The sequence below is a fragment of the Ostrea edulis genome, chromosome 7 (assembly GCF_947568905.1).
Source record: "Ostrea edulis chromosome 7, xbOstEdul1.1, whole genome shotgun sequence".
Lineage (NCBI taxonomy): Eukaryota > Metazoa > Mollusca > Bivalvia > Ostreida > Ostreidae > Ostrea > Ostrea edulis.
In genome coordinates this window covers 70,204,271-70,223,305 of record NC_079170.1, presented here as the reverse complement: position 1 = coordinate 70,223,305, position 19,035 = coordinate 70,204,271, and the positions used below count along the sequence as shown (strand labels likewise).

Below are 19,035 nucleotides of genomic sequence, written 5' to 3'. Positions count from 1 at the left end.
GAAGTTCCGACTTCTCATCAAGCTCAGCGACAATTAGGACAATTAGATGAAGCTGTATTCACAATTTTATTAAAATCATACATTTTCTAACCGTACAATTACACTGGAGAAAGATCTGACAGCATTTGAGGTCATGCTATTGACCCTAGTTTCATGAATAATTCAATAAATGACCAATCAGTACAAGTTCAACGTCAATAAGGCCTATTAAACGACGCCATATTCAGTAGCTGCTTAAAAAAAGTCTTAACATTTGAAATAATATACACTATAAACAACAACATTTTTATGTCTAATATAAATATATATGAAAGTAAAATAAGGACATGAACATTAATCTGAACCAAACAATTAACATTCAAGGAACATCCATAATAAAATATTAAGACTACATGTACGTATGAAACAGAAATTGTACACCTCTGTATGGTTTGAATATTCTGCACAGACAAATCTCCTATAATAAAATACTAATCAAAGGAGTATTACTTCCTGGACGACTGTGATTGTGGGTGTTCCGTAGAAATTCTTATTCAGGTCACCGCATTGTTCTCTAAACACATCAAGCTAATGCAGCTACCGTATTTGTGATGAATAATAAGTGGGTGGCCATTTTCAGAATCACCTTCGCATGGTTGTCAGCGATGATATTTGCACCAGTATGCTGGCAGGCGTGGAGTTTTATTTTGAGTACGGATGCACCAACAAAGTGACGGATTGGCCAAGGTCCGAGAGTGTTCTATTCCAGTACTCCAACAATGGCGGTATAGTCTTGAATCTCCTCAAGGAGATATACTACCCGGACACGAATAGGGTCAGGTGAGGGAGATTAGGCCCATCAGAAGTATAATATTTAGCAACAGTTGGTGTGTTTGGTAAATGTAGATCGTCAACACTCGGATTTACCTGATGGTTTTAGATCGAACGCCATAACTCGAAACTTCATATAAGAATTTCCTTCCAAGTTCTAAACATTCCCCGAGTTTTACACATGGGTAAAGCTTATTCTTTTTATTAGGGGGATATGCTATAAAATTTATTCTAAAGCAACATTTGCTATAAAGAATTCAGATTTAGATGGAGTTGTCTTCATTTTTAATATGAAAAAGAATTCGGTTAGACCCTGGGCAAATACATGGTGCTGTAGACGGAAATCATGTCACAGCCGGGTTTGAGTCGGTTGATTACGGCTAACTTTGCATAACGCTATTTTGCATCAAATTAACTTCATCCTAAAGAAATCTCGAACTGATAATCTTGGAGTAAAGATCATGAAAAATCGAAATATTTATTGATAAAGTTTGCAAATGTGTAAACACAGTCACTGACATCATTTTTGAACGCAGTTAGTGGGTAGTTCTACTTAAGCCCTGGCATAGACATGTTCAAGCGTCTTCCTGCTTCTGGTCTTCCTTGAGTTAAGTTCCCTAGTCACTAATAATCATTTCCGCATTAGTAAACTCCGGATGTTTTCTTTCCATAGCATCCACTGCAATACTTAGTGTAGATAAAAGTACACGGATGCTGTTCTCCTTTGCATGTCGGCACTTTGTGTTAAACTGTCCCCTGTCTATCATGAGTTTTGTGTAGATATTTCTATTCTGCATCACATACTGGCTTTCTGAATGGATTCCGACGAAGAGAAACCTTCTTTTCGTCCATCGTACGGAGTCCTCGAGCAAGCGTCCTGTCGACAAATCCTGCTGTCCGAGGCGTTCTGTCGACATTTTAAGGGATATAAAAACATATTCTGCAAGCACTGGTATTCAAACACCAGTCCCAGGTATGTTTTGATAACTATTGTCATGACAGATTCAAACTAAATCGTATATTTGTCAAACATTGAGCTTGAAAAGTTTCTTGGAATTGTTTTGTAATGGCGCGCTAGCTTAGTCGTCAAAATTCCGGGAGGTCATGAGTTCGAATCCAATCCGCAAGAGACTTACGTTTGGGGGCGGGGGTGTTGAGGGGGGGGGTGTAAATAGGTACAGCTATTTGGGGGTATTTCGGATTATATTTCAGATCACATCAGCGATTTCTTTAAAAAAAAATGTATACCAAGTATCAGTGTTTGTTTTCCTAAGCGGTTGACATTGGAAGTGGAAGTAACGATTTGTTTAATTGATCTGATGAAAAGTATGAATTAGGCAACCTTCACCCCAATATCCAAGCTGAGGAGAGAAATGTTGATACCGGCTGTAAAAAGACTATTACTCTGTATTCTCTGATTTCAACAGGGCCGTGATCTTTATCTGCCATGGAATAGGGGATCATTGTCTCTGGTATGAAGGCCTAGCTGAAGCGCTGGTTCAAATTGGATTCTATGTCTTCACACATGATCATGGTAAGCATTAAACACAGGTACATGATGTATGCTTCACACATAATCATAGTATGCATTAAACACGTGTGCATGAGACATACTTACACAATATTAAGGTATGCCCTAAACACATGCACATTACGTATAAATACTTATCACGTGATCATGGTATGCATTAAACACATGTGAATGATATATTTAGCCTATGATCATGGTATGCATCAAACGCATGTACCAGATATTTAGCGCATGATCATGGTTTGCATCAAACACATGTGCATGATATATACTTAACACATGATCATGATAAGCATCAAACACATGTACATGATATATACTTAACACATGATCATGCCATGCATTAAACACATTTGCATGATACATACTTAACACATGATCATGGTATGCATTAAACACATGTTCAATGTATGTATTAGTACTTAACGACTCTCTCAAATATTTGACTCTGTGAATCAACTGGTTTAGAGTGCATGCGTGCGTTATACATTGTCAAACGTATGTTACGTTGGAAATTTGTAATTGAGGGTTAGTTAGAATTCAAAATGAAAAATACAGAAAAAAAAATATGCATCCAGCAATCAAAGGTTCCAGCTCAAAACAAATTTTATCTTATTGATTGACACCGAGTGGGAGACTACAGATGCAAGTTCATTTTCTATTTTTCAAGTGGTATAGTTTACTTTAAAGTACATTGGATTTTAAACATGCTGTAGCGCACGTTGAGGATGGGTCTCTTTGAAAAGCATATCCATAACGCATTTCTTTCAAATCTAACTATAGCATATTTTCGTAAATCTGAAGAATGATGGTATTTCAGATCCTCTTTATTGTTTATTATTATTTTGATTACTTGTAATTTATTTCAATATTTCACGCAGTAGGACAAGGTCGGAGCGAGGGGGCCCACAATCACGTGGACAGTTTTGATGAATATACATCAGTTATATTCCAGCATTGTACAGAAGTGAAGGAGAAATACCCAGCTCTTCCCTTTTTTATGCTTGGAAATTCTGTGGTAATAATATATTTGAACTTACAATATATCTATGGTCAGACATACATAGTAGGCATTCCAAAATAATTGTTTACAACGTATTTAATTTGAAATTTTTGACGGCGTTGTCGTTAGATTTTCATACAAACCATGTAATTCATGTAATTGTTAAGGTTATCTTGAAATTCAGTTTTTCTTTCAACAGAGTTTCGAGCTTGATGTGTTATATTAAGATTGATTTTTTTTTATGTTTTCCGCCACACTCACCAATTTTTCAGTTATATGGTGGCGCCCAGTTTTTGTTGGTGGAAGAGAGAACCCAGATACAATGCACCTGGGAAGAGACCACCGGCCTTCCGAAAGTAAACTGGCAAACTTTCCCACTTACCGGCGCGAACAGGATTCGGCGCGACAGAGGTGAGAGGGCGTGTGATTTTGAGCGCGATGCTCTAACCACTCGGCCACGGAGGCCCTCTGTTATATTAAGAGAAAGCAACTTATATTCTCAAATAAACTTCACTTTTAAGTGCCCGTTAAACCAGTGGAAACTTGAAATTATTGAAAATCAGCCAGAAATCCACAAATAATGGGGATATCTTGCCATAAATCTAACAATTATCATGATATGCATAACTATAACAAAAAGCAAACAAACTAATACACAGAACTATTATTTTCAAAAACAAAACATACAACATCGAATAGTCACTTGAAATATATCTACCATAGACATTAGATACACTTGGTGCATCTTATTGATTGTCAACGAGTAGGAGATGCATCTGGTGCATCAAAAATTTGGTATAAAATTTAGAAATCCATTTCAAAATTAAGGATTATCTCCCTCACGCATAGCTCGTATCCTTAGACGAATTTGACTCCACTTTTTGGCACACTGGTTTTTTTCCCTATAATAGCTCTAAAACTTCATTGTTATTTTGGATTTCAAACATTTCGGTTGAGCATCACTGAAGATACATTATTTGTCGAAATGCGCATCTGGTGCATCAAAAACTGGTACCGTATAAGTTTTACATACAGAGAGTTTGTTGGGTTTTCAGGGAGGTACCATTGCTCTACTTGCCGCTATCCAGAAGCCATGTCTTGTCCAGGGTTTGATCATCTGTGCCCCGGTTCTTATGCCCGCTGACGGACCGCCATCGTTCACTCGTGTGAGTTAGACACCTGTTCATATCGTTATACTCAGGTTGAAGTTTCAAAAACAGATCTACTGCTAGACTTAGTTGTTCATATAGATAATTATAATGAATGAATGGGTTGGAATTCATCAAGATGAAATAATGAAATGTTTGTGTTCTTAAATTTTATGCTAGCAACTATGATAGAATAAGCAAAGCAATAAAAAGAACTCAAATGAAGATTCGAAGAACTCATTCGAGCTCAAAATAGGTCTGCTTGTAAGATAGGATTTTGCAGAGTGTAGAAGTGTCAGTGAAGTGCTGAAAATGATGTGGTCTCTGAATACATGTTGCCGCATTGATCTGACTTTACAGACCTCAGCATACAATATCTGTACATGTTTGTAGCATATCAAACTAATTCATAAAAAAGTTTCCACAAAAGCAATCACCTTATTTGATTTATAGCCACTGTATAATCACTGCACAAAATGATGACCCCCATTGGAGAATATTCGCTAAGGATGATAACCGCCAGGATCAAGGGGATCTAGGATGGTGCTGCTGTCTGAGTGGCTATATCTCTATTTTCAAACAATATTTCGTAACCGAAGGGACTAATGTTGAACAAGTCTGATTTGATAAGGAGGTGGTTATTTCTATTCTACAACTCTAAAGACATCGACAGTTCTGTAAAACCGTCTAGTATACATGTAGGTTTGCATGTATCGGGATTTGTATTTGCATTCTTGCCGTTTTTTGTAATTTTTGCAATTCTAGGAGGTGGTGACACGATTGTTCCTTGGAACGTTTTTCCCGCACTTAAAACTTTTTGACATCGAACCTTGGAGAATAACTCGGGACTGCAATATGGTTTGTAGTGTTGTAGTTATTCAACTTTTAATTAAATAAATGAACATTCTAGAGTGTTGTCAAAATATTCAAACTTTATAATGAATGTTTTAGAAATAAGTAAATGATTTTAAATGTTATGTGTAAATCAAGCTTCTCCTAACGCCAATACGAAATTGCTTCGGAACTTTAGTCATATTTGCAAAGAAATTTCATATGTAATTTCTTAGTACGCACGTCATTTCTTTTTTATCATAGAAGATGTTTCTGAGAGATACCATACATTTTAAACATGCATTCAAAAACATAAGTGCTCAACTTTTCCATAAGCCAGACTTGCATTATTCTTCACAGATACGGAAATATGCCGAGGATTCTATGATACACCATTACGTGAAAGCAAAGTAAGAATATGTGTGTGGTGGTGGTGTTCGTGGTTAAGCTGTAGAACTGTAGCTCTCTGAGAAGATATTGGGACAGATCAGAGAGCTACAGATCCACCCCTTATAAAAACCTTCGATTTACGGCAAACGACAAAATGCGCACGGTTGAGGCCTCGTGTCGTTGTATTCTTGTGTTACCGTTTCATAAATTTAACATAAAAACTTTCCTAACATATTTCAACACTATACACAACCATTCCTCACGATAAATTAAAGACTAGACTTTTTGACATCATAGACAGTACTTCTTCAACAAAAACGGAAAGATTAATATCTAGTGATCAGTCATTCAAAAACTTACTTTGTTAAACACCACTCTGATTCCACGCACAAGTACTCTGAAGTTGAAACAAAACATATCCTAGAGTTCCTCGTTGACAATATCTTCGTGATGTTTGATGATCAGGTCTTCCAACAGTCTGTTGGAATTCCCATGGGCACGAATTGTGCTCCTTTGTTAGCTGACCTGTTTCTATATTCATATGAAGCAGAATTTATTCAAAAACTTCTACGCGAGAGGAACAAATCTCTCGTTGTGGCCTTCAATTCGACATTTAGATATATCGGTGACGTTTTGTCTATTAACAATAATAGGTTTCATTCATATCTCGATTTGATATATCCCTGTGAGCTCGAAATAAAGGACACCACAGAGTCGTCCACTTCTGCTTCATACTTAGATATTTTATTGAAAGTAGACATTAACGGCAAACTGACAACTCAGCTGTATGACAAAGGGGATGATTTCAGCTTCTCCATCGTCAACTTCCCATATTTATGTAGCAATATTCCATTATCACTTGCATATGGTGTTTATATATCTCAACTGATTCGATATGCAAGAGCTTGTTCTGCGTATAGTCAGTTTTCAAATCGAGGTAAGCTACTGACAAACAAGTTGATGGTACAGGGATTTCAACAGTCTCGATTGAAGTCAGCATTTTGCCAATTCTATGGTCGTTATAACGATCTAGTTCGTCAAGAAAACCTCGCAGTGGGTCAAATGCAGTCTGATGTGTTTCATACCGATTGTTAAGCCGTTCTTTGCAAACTGATCAAGTTATAGGGCTCATGGCGGGTGTGACCCGTCAACAGGGGATGCTTACTCCTCCTAGGCACCTTATCCCACCTCTGGTTTATCCAGGGGTCCTTGTTTGCCCAACTATTTATTTTGTATTGCTTATAGGAGTTATGAGATTGATCACTGTTCGTTATCTTCACCTTGCAGTTTGCTACTACACTTTGTCCAAAAATACATTCAAATTGCATTAAAGCCCCATACGACCCGAAAACTCACAACTTCAAAGGATTTCGCCAGTTGACGTAGCCATGTTAGGTAGCCAATCATTTCGAATCCTGTTGCTCTTGGTATCTACTCTTAATATTCGTTACAAGTTATGTATTCGGTCTTCATTTAGTATAATTATGCTTAATAAATAGAAATTGTAAAATGCAAATTATCTAAAGGTATAATAAGCTCTTGAATTTGGAAATGCAACAAAAGCCGAGTCTGGTCCCCTACGCTCGTGTGGCAGGGATGGGAAATGAATGCCGCGTAGCCGTAAGTTTGCTTATTTGGATAACTATCATTCAACCGAACTGGAATGATCTATTATTTGAAATTTTTAACTAAATGGTTCACATCTTGATGTTATTATGTACGGATGGAAATGAATCGGGATTCGAACTGACTTTTCTTATATTAGATATATGAGATGGCGATGTTAGACTATAGCGATATAAGGCCTCAAACGTGCGCATTTTTGGCGCACCGTAAATCGAAAGCTTTTATAAGGGGTGGTTCTGTAGCTCTTTGATCTGTTCCATTAATATTCCCTCAGAGAGCTACAATTCTACAGCTAGAGATGAGGGGGGGGGGGGCATATTAAGATACTTTAAACATGATATATATTGGGTATTTTGCAATTTCGCCCCTCTGGCATCCTGAAAACATTTGAAGTTGCATTCGCTCAATAAAAATAAATGTATTCGATACCAAGACAACATAGAATGTGAGTTGTCCCCCAGTTTCACTCGGTTTTTATCGAATGCCGAAATGGTGAGAGTTAGAGGAAACTTTTACCAGACATTGATTCTAGCTGGCTTTGTATGATATGCATGAATATCATGCTGGTAACTGTACCTTGTTCGATATTGCCTCAAAGAAAGGTGTCAAGATTTCACGGCTAGTTCAAGAGAGATTTTAATCTGGGCCCGGACGTAAATGAAGTATCTAAGCCGATATAATAAACAATTATAGGTGTCACTATCTTTGCCTTTATAATAACGCACTTAGACGTCATGAGGACCCCTCACTTACAAGGAAAGGCAACTCTTACAACATTGTTGCTCTTATAAATATATTACTTACTGATATCGTAAATGACAGTTTTTGACAAGGAAAAGCCTTGCTTAATGATTAAATCAATATTAATATATCATATATTTTAAATTGCCAGCCAATAAAAGAGCGGTCATTGAAGTTTAATTCATGATGTCACATCACCGGTTCCGGTTTGTTTCATCAGCAGCACTATAAACATGACAAGTCACGAACAGTTAAGTTTGGAGCCGTGTAGATTTGAGCCCGTTGTTTTGCAAGAAGAAATTAAGAAAAGAAGACGTTCAGTCGAGTCGTATACCAGGCAGACGGTACACGTTTCTTTATACAAATGTCTCAAACCTCGTCTTGTCATTACGCAAATGATGGATCCACAGTTTACGTAGTCTTCTATTTTCAGATAACTTGGTTGGGTCAGGAATTTCCAAACAAAAAACCAAAACGTTTTTCACTTGTCCCCTTCGCATTAGTGTAATTAACTGCTTGACAGGAAGGCATCAACCTATTTATTTGTACGATTTACCACATGCACATCTTTGATGATCTTAGAATCTCATGAAATCCGGTGTGACTTCAAAATTATTAGTTTTTGTGGTCTTGAACACAAAAGAGTTCCATTTTTTTTAACGTTTTCAAATTAGTACTGAAGCTTATCTAGGTCATATCTCAACAGAATACTATGACAAATCTTTATCATATAATTAATCCTATCAAATCTTTTGGGTTGCCTTCCACTTTAACAGGTTTCGTCGGGGAGAGATTCAAGCCAAAAATTCAGGAAAAAATATAATCTAAGCTTGGTCGTTTTATGGGAATGCACATGTATAAGCAATGAAAATTTGAGATTATTTATTTAATCCTCTTAAAATAAATTACCTCAGGATTTTGCTGTTTTTCATGTATAAGACACGGTAAGACAAAACTAAGCATGTGAATTTTGTAATTAACTTCGCTTTGTTTTCCTTTGTATCATTAGAAAGGTTTCTATTGCAAAATCTGAACAACGTAGGTTCATTTATGATTACTGACAAAACAGCAAGAGTTCTAAATATACAATAGCTAGACAACGGGATCAAACGCGTATAAAAAGTTAACATTTAAAAGAATGGCGTAGATGTAGAAAGGAAAAAAGTCAGCAAAAATTGGAAATTCTTAAAACCAAACGCGACAGAGTGAAATGATTCACTGGCAACAACACTTAATTATTCCTTGTCGTTTTCTCAAAAAAGGGGTAATATGCAAGTATGCATGAAGTGCGAAACCGAATTCGTTCCAATCATGACCCCCCAGCGGCAATCATAGATATCATAAACTATAAAGTTAAAAGTTTTATAAATGCTCAGAAATATCATGGGAACAACGTAACGGCTTCAATGTCTGGACTATTCATGGAATGTGGTTATTCTTACCTGATGATGGCGGGGATTGTTATGTGCTATATTAAAACATGATATATATCCTTCTCATGAACCTCTGGTATATCCTGGGGTCCGTTTTTGCCCAACTATCTATTGTGTATTCCTAATGAGAGTTACGAGAATGATCACTGTTCGTTATCTTTGCGTTTCATGACGTACATGTATATTCTGTGCGAAGCTTTATCAATTTGAATGCGTATGCTTTGAAATCAAGACACAGACAATACATGCCAAGCAGATTATTTTCATTTTCCAAATATAGAATCCTATCAATTTGTTCACAGAAAACATGTTCACTTTACTATCAGATGGTGTGTTGCTTGGATGAATGCTGTAATGAGACTAGAAGATCGTATGAAGTCGATTGGTTGTCCTCTGTTTATTCTCCATGGTGATGCCGATCCCATCAGTGACGTCAAATCATCTCATGTCATATATGACGAAGTGCAAAGTCTAGACAAAGAGATTAAAGTACATATCAATTCACTTATATAAATTTTATATAAATTTCTTAAACTAGTAATTTACATCCTAAACGAAGATTCTCAATTGATTTTGAGGTTTTCATATATAGATGTATTTTAGATAATCTCTAAGCCTATTCGTTGGTATTGTTTTATCTATTTATCTGTTTATTTATTTTGTTTTCAGATATATCCCGGTTTTTATCATTTCTTGCTTCTGGAACAAGAGGAAAACAGAGAGCAAGTGTTCGATGACATCATTGACTGGCTTAAAAGGAGAATTCAAAACAATTCTGACATTTAAAATATACCTTATGTAAAAATACATGTAATTATATGTTTTTCAAACGTGGAGATATTGTAATAAATAACATATTAAAAATTCAGTTGATTGATAATTGCATATAGTGTAAGCCGAATTGCTTTTTTAAATATATATAAAGTATTCACAGCAAGGTCTTCCGATGCATCATGGCCGCGATTTGACACAACACGATATCGAAATAAGCATTGATAGGATGGAGTCCTTTTATCAAAAAAAAAAAAAAAGGAAAAAAAAGAAGAAGAAATGTGTTTGTGAAACACAAATGCCCCCAATAATGGCCAATTCTAAAGATGGCCAAGGTCACAAGGACAACTATCATGGTACTAGTAGAACTATCCTGTCACAAGAAATGCTTATGTGCAATACGAAAGCTCTAAAATTTACCATTTAAAAGTTATGAACAATGTCAAAAAAAATCTAAGTAGGTCAAATGCCAAGGTCAAAAGGTTTAGTACCCACGGAAAGATCTTGTCACAAGGAATATTCATGTGAAATATCAGAGCTCTAGGACTAACTTTTCAAAAGTTATTAGCAAGGTTAAAGTTTCAGACAGAATGACAGAATAACAGACAGGACAAAGACAATATGCCGCCGATCTTCGATTTCGGGGGCATAAAAATCCACGGACGAAACTTTGCTCACTTGAACAGTATCCATATTCTGAATAAGCCGATAGGTGCAAGGGTACAGAATTAAGGTGGCTCACTACACCCAGAAATAGTTTCTCAAATTACTACGAATTGATTTAATCATAAAAGATATGATGATATATAATAAGTATATATGCCAAAAACGCAGAAAATATGCAAATTTGATTTTCAAAAAAATTATTCAACACATATGACTCTGGCAGATTTGAACTCGATATCTACGGTTCACCACCCCATTGTTTTGTTGGTTTTTTTTTTCTCTCTCTCTTTTATTAATATGATGATATTTAATAAGTATTTATCCCCAAAAGGCAGAACATGTGTAAATTTGGATAAGAACATGATTTTCAAAACAAAAAAAATATTTCAACACATACAAACAAAAGACTTTGGCGGATTTGAACTCGATATCTGCGGTTCACCACCCCAATACTTTAACAACTGAGCTACGATGTTAGACAAATAAATCGATCGATACAAATAATTTCACAAAACATTTAAATCGCCATCTTGTGACGTAGTGCCATAAAGAGAATAAGCTTCAATGTAGTGAGCTACCTTAACTGGTGGTCGCCACTTAATTTTTGTCTACATACTATTCTAAATCTTTCAAAGATAATCTCTCAACATTATAGACTTTGACAAGACAATGAACTGACGTCACAACAATGTTTTAGTAGTGTTAATCATACGATACGGTACAAGTATTCCACTTTCTATGTAGTGTTAATCATACGATACTTATAGGTTATAGACTTTGTATGGGAAAATATGACGACCGATTTATTTTGGCGCGTAGACGGACCGAGCTTGCGATGTCCGTCCGCGACAAAAAACGAGGTCGTCATATTTTCCCATACGAAGTATATAACCTTTTTATTATATACTTTCAATTTCATTTAGAAACTAACAATAATTTTATTTTTAACGATTTCTTTATCGGTTTAACTGAATAAAAGATGAAAAACACGGAAATTTTGAAAACTAACGGCGTAGTAATTTACTTGTGCATTGATTGATGTTACGTAATGTTTGCGAGCCGGAATGTTTCCGCAAACTTTTAAAGAAAAAAGAAGAGATGAAATTGAAAGTATATAATAAGGTACAAATATTCCACTTGTCGTCTGTGGTCGTCATATTATAGAGGAATATTATGTTAAGTGCTTCGATAATTTCTGAACAGCCTTCTTTAGAATGAATATATTCCATATGAACACAGCATAAAATACCTTTCTTTCTTTCTTTGGTGTCAGTTCGGAAATTTGTAGGAAAATATTTTTAATACACATGCAAAATAGAGAGTTGGATAAACACAGACCCTTGGATATACCAGAGGTGGGATAATGTGCCTAGGAAAAGTAACCATCCCCTGTCGACCGGTCACACCCACCGTGAACCCTATATTTTGATCAGGTGAATATAATCAATAAAATGCTAATGCGGGTTATGATATGCTTGCTACCTTCATCACCGGATAAAACAACAAAAAAGCATTTTACTGTTTAAATAATATCAAATCATATTTCGTTATGGAACATCGCGTGCAATCACTTTGCTATGAAAATGTTTTTATTCTTTATTGAGTAGAGACATCTATATAATAGCATGCAAGCAAAACCTTAGTAATTCAAATCTTGTTTGACAGACGTCAACTTTCCTTCCAAGAGGAAATGGTAAATAATGGAAATAGGGTGCGTAGGGATTTAGAAAATCTTCTTATTCAGCATGTTTAGAACCATTTTGGGAGGATAAAAAATAGAAAAATAAAGGTCAATGTTACTGCAGTCTTTATCATTAGGGAATATCAAACTACGTGTGTGTTAAGATCTTGAGGTCCAGGGCTAGGATTAGGACATCATTGTCTGTCATTTCTGTCACGAGGCATGGTATGCTAATTACTGCAAAGGATTGCATTTAATCACTTGTGGACGGAGAGAAGCTTTGTGCTCGCAGTGAAGCATCGGAATGTAAAAGAAGTCAGGTCATATTTGAAATAGTGAAATCATTGGTAAAATTTAACATACAAATCTTTATAGCTGGTGAAAGATAAGATTGGCAGAAAGGCTAGCAATTGTTTTATTCACCGTCAGTGTATTAAAGTACACACAGCGTCAGTCTATTAAAGTACACATAACGGATGCCCGGTTGGTCCTTGGAAGTGAATGGATATTTGGTTTGGATGTTTTAACAACAAAGGTCAGCAAGTTTTGGATAGGACGTTTGTGTTTAATATCCAGTCGGATATGACCGACAATTTCATTTGAATGTGCATTTTGACAGTAACCCAGCCCTAATCCTGCTAGGAATCTGACGCATTTCTCCATTGTTGTGGATACTGAGGTCGGCCGCATTACATGTAATTTAACGAGTCTAGTGAACATTCTAGTCCACAGGAAACAATGACAGCAAGGTCGTGTCTGTTATTCCGGAAAGGTCTGGACCATTGTTATAGGGAATTCGACAGATTTCGGGATGATGGGCCTCTGATCTGGGTCAGGCAGTGGACGCAGGTTGATTGTAATGATGAGGAGATAAGTAGGTAAGTACATGTACAGATGTAAAGCAAGCATTTATTTTTAATTTTGTAGAAAAACTATAAACTATCTAGCGTGATATTAAATAACCGTTTTTAGAAATATTTCAGCTGTGAATGAAAATATTAAGGGTCTTCTTCATTTCGTGATCACAAATGCGGGGGGGGGGGGGGGGGGTGCCGGGGAGGGGGTATTAAAAGATGATGCCAGATTCTGGTCACAATCTTGTGTATTATCGTCACCACTCATTCACGTCCCCCGACACTACGCTGTAGTACCTGTACATGTATATACAGATTAAACCGGATGTTCACTAACACCAGCGGACGTGTTGATGACACATGGATAAAACATGGACAGTGTGTAAATTATCTGCTAAAATTGAAACCAACTAAAACCAAATGAATATATATTGTTTGATTTCTTCTTCCTACATAAAAAAACATATAACTCTGATATTATCAAAAGCAGAATGATATAATATATGTGTGTATCAAGCACATATCATCGTTTTTAACAAAGTGGGGGATGGGGGGTCTTTTATTCGTGGAGGTTGGGGGTCGGAGGAGGTGGGGTGGGGTGGAGTTTACTGCCATGATTGCCTCAAAAACATCTTTTTTACTAGAGTTCATTTTCTTAAATTGTTGGACCCCCTCCCCTCATTCTGATTCTACGTGCCTGTGCATAGATTTGGAAATTAGATGATATGTTAAATTAGCTTTTTTCAAAGCTTCAAACCATCTGGTATACCTTTATTTTACAATATACGTATCAGTGCTACCTACAGGTGACCTTGAACAATATGAAAGATTGTGACATTTTTAAAAACAATCGTGTTTGTGGTGTTGTTTTATACTTCAGAAAGGCTCTAATATTCGTCAGTCACGGTCTAGGAGAGCATGGGGGATGGTATGATGAGCTTGGACAGGAACTCGCTAAAATCGGATTTCTAGTTTTCTCTCACGATCATGGTAAGGTACATCTCTCTCTCCCTCTCTCTCTCTCTCTCTCTCTCTCTCTCTCTCTCTCTCTCTCTCTCTCTCTCTCTCCATTTTACAAATTTGTCGCCTATTCGTTATTTTTAGGCGATAAGTAGCTAAAATTATCATTCCGTTGCCTTTTCGATATTTCAGGATGCAAAGTCGCTAATTATAGTTTTGTTGTCTTTTCGCCTCGAAATAACAAAACGACGACAAAGTGTAAAATGCCACAAATCAGCCACCATCCCTAGCCCCCAGATATTGAACGAGAGAGAGAGAGAGAGAGAGAGAGAGAGAGAGAGAGAGAGAGAGAGAGACTGGGGAAGAGATAGGGGAGGAGGACCTGCACCACTATTAAACAGAGAGAGAGAGAGAGAGACTGCCTATCTGTTGCGATATTAAAATTTCATGTGCAATAAAATTTTCTTTGAGAAAAATTTCGTATTTTCTAGCGGTGAAGTGCATTTAAGGTTTTATGGTGTGAAAAAAAACTATCGACAACTCTAGAATGAAAAAAATTGCAGGACAAAAATTAGAGGGAACATAAAGTTTGTGCAGGATCGAGTTCATTTTATATGTAGATTTCTTCTACGAGTTGCGATTTTGTACACTTTGCAACCTGTATATTTTTAAACTATTACAAGTTACTAGTATACGCAACACAAATATAATTTGTACAAAATTGGTCTAAGTATATGATAAAGTGTACTTAAATTGATAGAAAAACAATTTTGACTTGTACACAATCTTCGATATTGAAAAATTCAAACTGTATTTATAAACATTGATTTACACGGTATTTTGATCAGGCCACACGCTTAGGCCTAAATTGCATAGGAACGAAACTACAAGCAAGGGCGAAGGAGGAATGTGGTGGGCGATAAAGCCAAAGTACAATGCGAAGTAGAGGGAGCACGACCGCAAAGGTAGTATCATGCTTTGCCTTTTGCAACTTCGCTCCATCGTAATCGAAAAATGTTGATGTGCATGTGGAAAGCAAGAAAGATGCCAAAGGTTTTGTTAAAAAAATAATAGGATAGCTCTTACACGACCTTCATACTATAACTGTGCATTGTATAATTAAGCATATCCTTATACAAATCTGCAAATCTCAGTTGCTCGCTACTTTCTTTTTCTATTACATTCACTTGTCCATAATTAGCCTGTCAAAGAACCAGTGTATATCGCCATATACTAAACTAATATATAACACATGAGCACATTGCCTTCGGATGAACAAATTTGCTCTCTAGGGGATGCAGAACACCCCTAGGTACCTGGTCCACGTCTGGTATACCCAGGGGTTCGTGTATGGCCTACTCTTAACTTTGCATTCCTTATTGGAGTTCTGCGATTGAGCATTGGTCATTATCTTCACCTTTTCATTGCAAAGGCGTGAATGTAACATAAATCTATAAATTACATTGTAATTTCGTTTACTTCGCGTTCTTGCTCCTTTGCCCTCGCATCTTCACTTTCGCTTCGTCACCATCGCACTTTTGTTCCGTCTCAACCTAAACATGAAAGAGAAAAGGAGAGAGTGGTGTAGTCTGAACTACTATCGTTCCATTCACAGTGTGTGACTTCGCTCGATCGAGCATGCAAATTTCACTCGCAGATTGGCCGCATGGTTTCAATAAAAGTGAGTTTAGATGACCACGCTATATACCATTCTTTCAATGTGATTGGTCACTGAGAACAAAAGTAAAACCTTTATCATTGAAGCCTGTGAGAAGCCTGGCTTAATAAATGTGTACGGCTCGATAAAGCAGTGACACGCTGTTCTTGGAACGATAATACATGTTATAGGAGCAGCTTTGAAGTACACGTGTCTATTTCAGTGGGCCATGGTAAAAGTCCTGGTCTGCACAACCACGTTGACAGCTTTAAGGAATACACCTCTCTTATTTTTGAACACTGTGACGAAATCAAGAAAAACTATCCGGATTTACCTTTATTCCTCTTTGGACACTCCATGGTAAGAAATTTCTTTTCTTCTTTTACATACACATGCACCTCTCTTTCTCCATATTACTCTTTCTTTATATATATCCCTCTTTCTCGACATATGCAAACATTTTGCTGATTAACTTTTGATTTACATCCGGGTCTTCTTTGAGCAGTACTTTACACACACCTATAATACATGTTACGGGTGGGTTTGTTTTTTTTTTCTTGCAGGGAGGAGCCGTAGCTCTACTGGCAGCTCTTGAACAGCCGGACTATTTTGATGGCGTCATTACATCAGATCCTTTTGTAGTCCCAACCAAAGACGTACCGTCAAAAATACAAGTGATGCCCCAATTAATCAAAAATACAAGTGATGCCCTAATTAATCAAAAATACAAGTGATGCCCTAATTAATCAAAAATACAAGTGATGCCCTAATTAATCATTTTTCAATTCTATTTGAAAGAAAAAAGGTTATGTGTTGATCTGCATGTGCCTTTTAAAACTCAAAATAATGAACGACAACAGTTGACTGCACCCATCGGTAACTTAATGTATGAGATGCCAAAAGATATATTTTTGACATCAACATTGCACTGTTAAGTACATGTACTACTTCCGCCGACGAACGGTAAATGATTGTGGTCATCCTTGTGTAAAATTAAACTGGGCTTTGATAAAAGTCAAAAAGCGATTCTGGTTACTGATTGGTTTGGAATGATCCATATACATTTGTATCCACGTGACGTATTCACGAAGTACACGGTGATGTCTTTTGTGTCTTAAATATCACCCCGGGACACTCCTAATTTGAATTTGGTTGAATACGACCGTTTTAATTATGTATGTACATAGTAATACTTAGTTTTACAAGTAGGCCTCGTATATCGATAATCGATTTATATTTATATTCCAGCAATTTGTCATAAAGTATATAATATCACGGGTGTGTCCTCAACATAAGCTTCGGTACATTGATTCCAAGGACATCTGTCGCGATCCCGGGATGGTGAGAAAAACAATTTCTTTTTGTTATCTTTGACCCTGAATATTAAATAACATTTTTCACAATTTTCATATCCGGAATTGTAGATCGTGAAATATAATCATATTCTTAGAAAATTTCATTTTACTTTTATGGTGAAGATTAGAAGATTTGAAGAGGACCCCCTGATCCATCCATTTCTAAAGGCGAAGTACGCATGTTCAAGAATTATACCTGTACAAATTACCTTTATCGTTCATAAGAACATTGTCCATGAGGAAATGGCTGCATATGTATCTAGTTGGCATAATGTTGACTATTTCAGAGATACTATACTGTATATTAAGATATATACGCACATGTTGACTATTTCAGATGGGGTGTAGCGTGGCTCGACGGTTCTGAAAAAATTCAAGAGAGTCTAGAAGCAATTTCTTTTCCGTTCCTAGCTCTCCATGGTAGCGCTGATCCCATCAGTGACGTCAACTTCTCGCGAGAGTTGTTTGACAAAGCAACAAGTCGAGATAAAGAGTTGAAGGTGCATCAACAGTTTTATTTTTAATTAAAAACATAAATAATTAACATTCGTATACATTTAAGTAAATCAATATCTTATTCACTGATAAGTGAATGGGATTTAGCAGCAGGCATAACCTATTTCAGCGCTCTTCCCATTCGTATACATCGCTAAGGTAAAAAAAAAAATACACTGCATGTTTAATAATGTTTATGAATTTCGATGCAAATGATATGTACAGTGTATTAAGGCACCACACCGATAAATCATTTTGGCTATAGGAAAATAAATCAGTAAATATTAGTTTATCAAACTGAGGAAAAATAACGCGGTCGATAATGTCTTATGTTGATTGTTTCCGACACCGAAAAACGGCACCTTACCCTTATTTTATTCTTATTAGTTGTATCCGTAATAAGACTACTTTAAAATCCACGTATTTTCCACATGATTGTAAACAACCCGAATGTACCTCTGGGAGTAGTCTCGGTTACCAACATCAAATGGTTCCTTCGTAAACATTAAATCATACAGAAATTTTTAATCATGGTTAAAAATAATAATGAAAAACAACATTCTATATAGCAAATGGAACTACAATTAACTAAAATCATTTTGATTGGACAATTACTAATATGGTACATGTACTTTGAATAAAAAAAATGAAATGTTGGTGCATTTTATACATGTACCAAATTAGTAGTAAAGTCGTTTTCAATACAAAGCCTTCGTCATACCTTCCAGATTTATTCGGGATATCTCCACGCCCCTCTGTATGAACCGGAAGAGGACAGAATACTAGTTCTCCAGGATATAAAGCAATGGCTGCAAAAAAGAATAGCCACGTAGAATTAGAAAAGATTGTGAAGACGTTTATCTGTGAGGCAACTGTAAAATATTTGATATGTTTTACAGAAAGTTAATTCTATCTAATGTAACTGTAAAAAAGGACGTACTTACAAAATGGCCGTGCAACGTATGATATATTCATTATCCGATAGTGATTTCTACAACACTTTAGTAGAAGTGAAATTAATGTTCTCTCTATGACGTAAAATAACTGATAATTGATTAGACACTTCTCCAGAAACATGTACGT

The 19,035-nt window shown here is 36.3% G+C and overlaps 2 protein-coding genes and 1 long non-coding RNA gene across 6 annotated transcripts; 2 read left to right on the top strand and 1 right to left on the bottom strand.

Annotated features, from left to right (window-relative positions):
- The first annotated feature begins 1,487 nt into the window (after positions 1 to 1,487).
- Positions 1,488 to 10,398, top strand: LOC125656843 (monoglyceride lipase-like). 4 transcript variants are annotated; one of them, XM_048887428.2, is made up of 8 exons: positions 1,488 to 1,783; positions 2,238 to 2,344; positions 3,223 to 3,359; positions 4,400 to 4,510; positions 5,258 to 5,350; positions 5,588 to 5,733; positions 9,840 to 10,002; positions 10,183 to 10,398. In XM_048887428.2, exons 1-8 carry the CDS (start codon positions 1,626 to 1,628, stop codon positions 10,297 to 10,299), a joined length of 1,032 nt encoding a protein of 343 aa, XP_048743385.1. In that variant the 5' UTR covers positions 1,488 to 1,625; the 3' UTR covers positions 10,300 to 10,398. The 4 variants fall into 4 exon arrangements, with proteins under 4 accessions (XP_048743385.1, XP_056001212.1, XP_048743386.1 ...); XM_056145237.1 differs by having other exon boundaries at positions 1,494 to 1,783; positions 3,226 to 3,359; positions 5,684 to 5,733; XM_048887429.2 differs by having other exon boundaries at positions 1,494 to 1,783; positions 3,226 to 3,359.
- Positions 9,760 to 18,793, bottom strand: LOC130048467 (uncharacterized). The gene is made up of 3 exons (XR_008797254.1): positions 18,674 to 18,793; positions 15,908 to 15,998; positions 9,760 to 9,984 (listed from the first exon to the last, which is right to left on the bottom strand). It is a non-coding gene; the product is annotated as an uncharacterized LOC130048467 (long non-coding RNA).
- Positions 12,944 to 18,818, top strand: LOC125656837 (monoglyceride lipase-like). The gene is made up of 8 exons (XM_048887423.2): positions 12,944 to 13,509; positions 14,366 to 14,475; positions 16,326 to 16,462; positions 16,666 to 16,776; positions 17,351 to 17,443; positions 17,581 to 17,630; positions 17,795 to 17,957; positions 18,681 to 18,818. Exons 1-8 carry the CDS (start codon positions 13,370 to 13,372, stop codon positions 18,783 to 18,785), a joined length of 909 nt encoding a protein of 302 aa, XP_048743380.1. The 5' UTR covers positions 12,944 to 13,369; the 3' UTR covers positions 18,786 to 18,818.
- The last annotated feature ends 217 nt before the right edge of the window (positions 18,819 to 19,035 follow it).

Coding starts and splice junctions, on each gene's coding strand:
- LOC125656837 (XM_048887423.2), top strand. CDS start 13,370: ATGACAGCAAGGTCGTGTCTGTTATTCCGGAAAGGTCTGGACCATTGT. Junction 16,777..17,350: donor ACGTACCGTCAAAAATACAA/GTGATGCCCCAA, acceptor TTTATATTCCAG/CAATTTGTCATAAAGTATAT. Junction 17,444..17,580: donor TCTGTCGCGATCCCGGGATG/GTGAGAAAAACA, acceptor TTTATGGTGAAG/ATTAGAAGATTTGAAGAGGA.
- LOC125656843 (XM_048887428.2), top strand. CDS start 1,626: ATGGATTCCGACGAAGAGAAACCTTCTTTTCGTCCATCGTACGGAGTC. Junction 2,345..3,222: donor TGTCTTCACACATGATCATG/GTAAGCATTAAA, acceptor TATTTCACGCAG/TAGGACAAGGTCGGAGCGAG. Junction 3,360..4,399: donor TTATGCTTGGAAATTCTGTG/GTAATAATATAT, acceptor TTGGGTTTTCAG/GGAGGTACCATTGCTCTACT.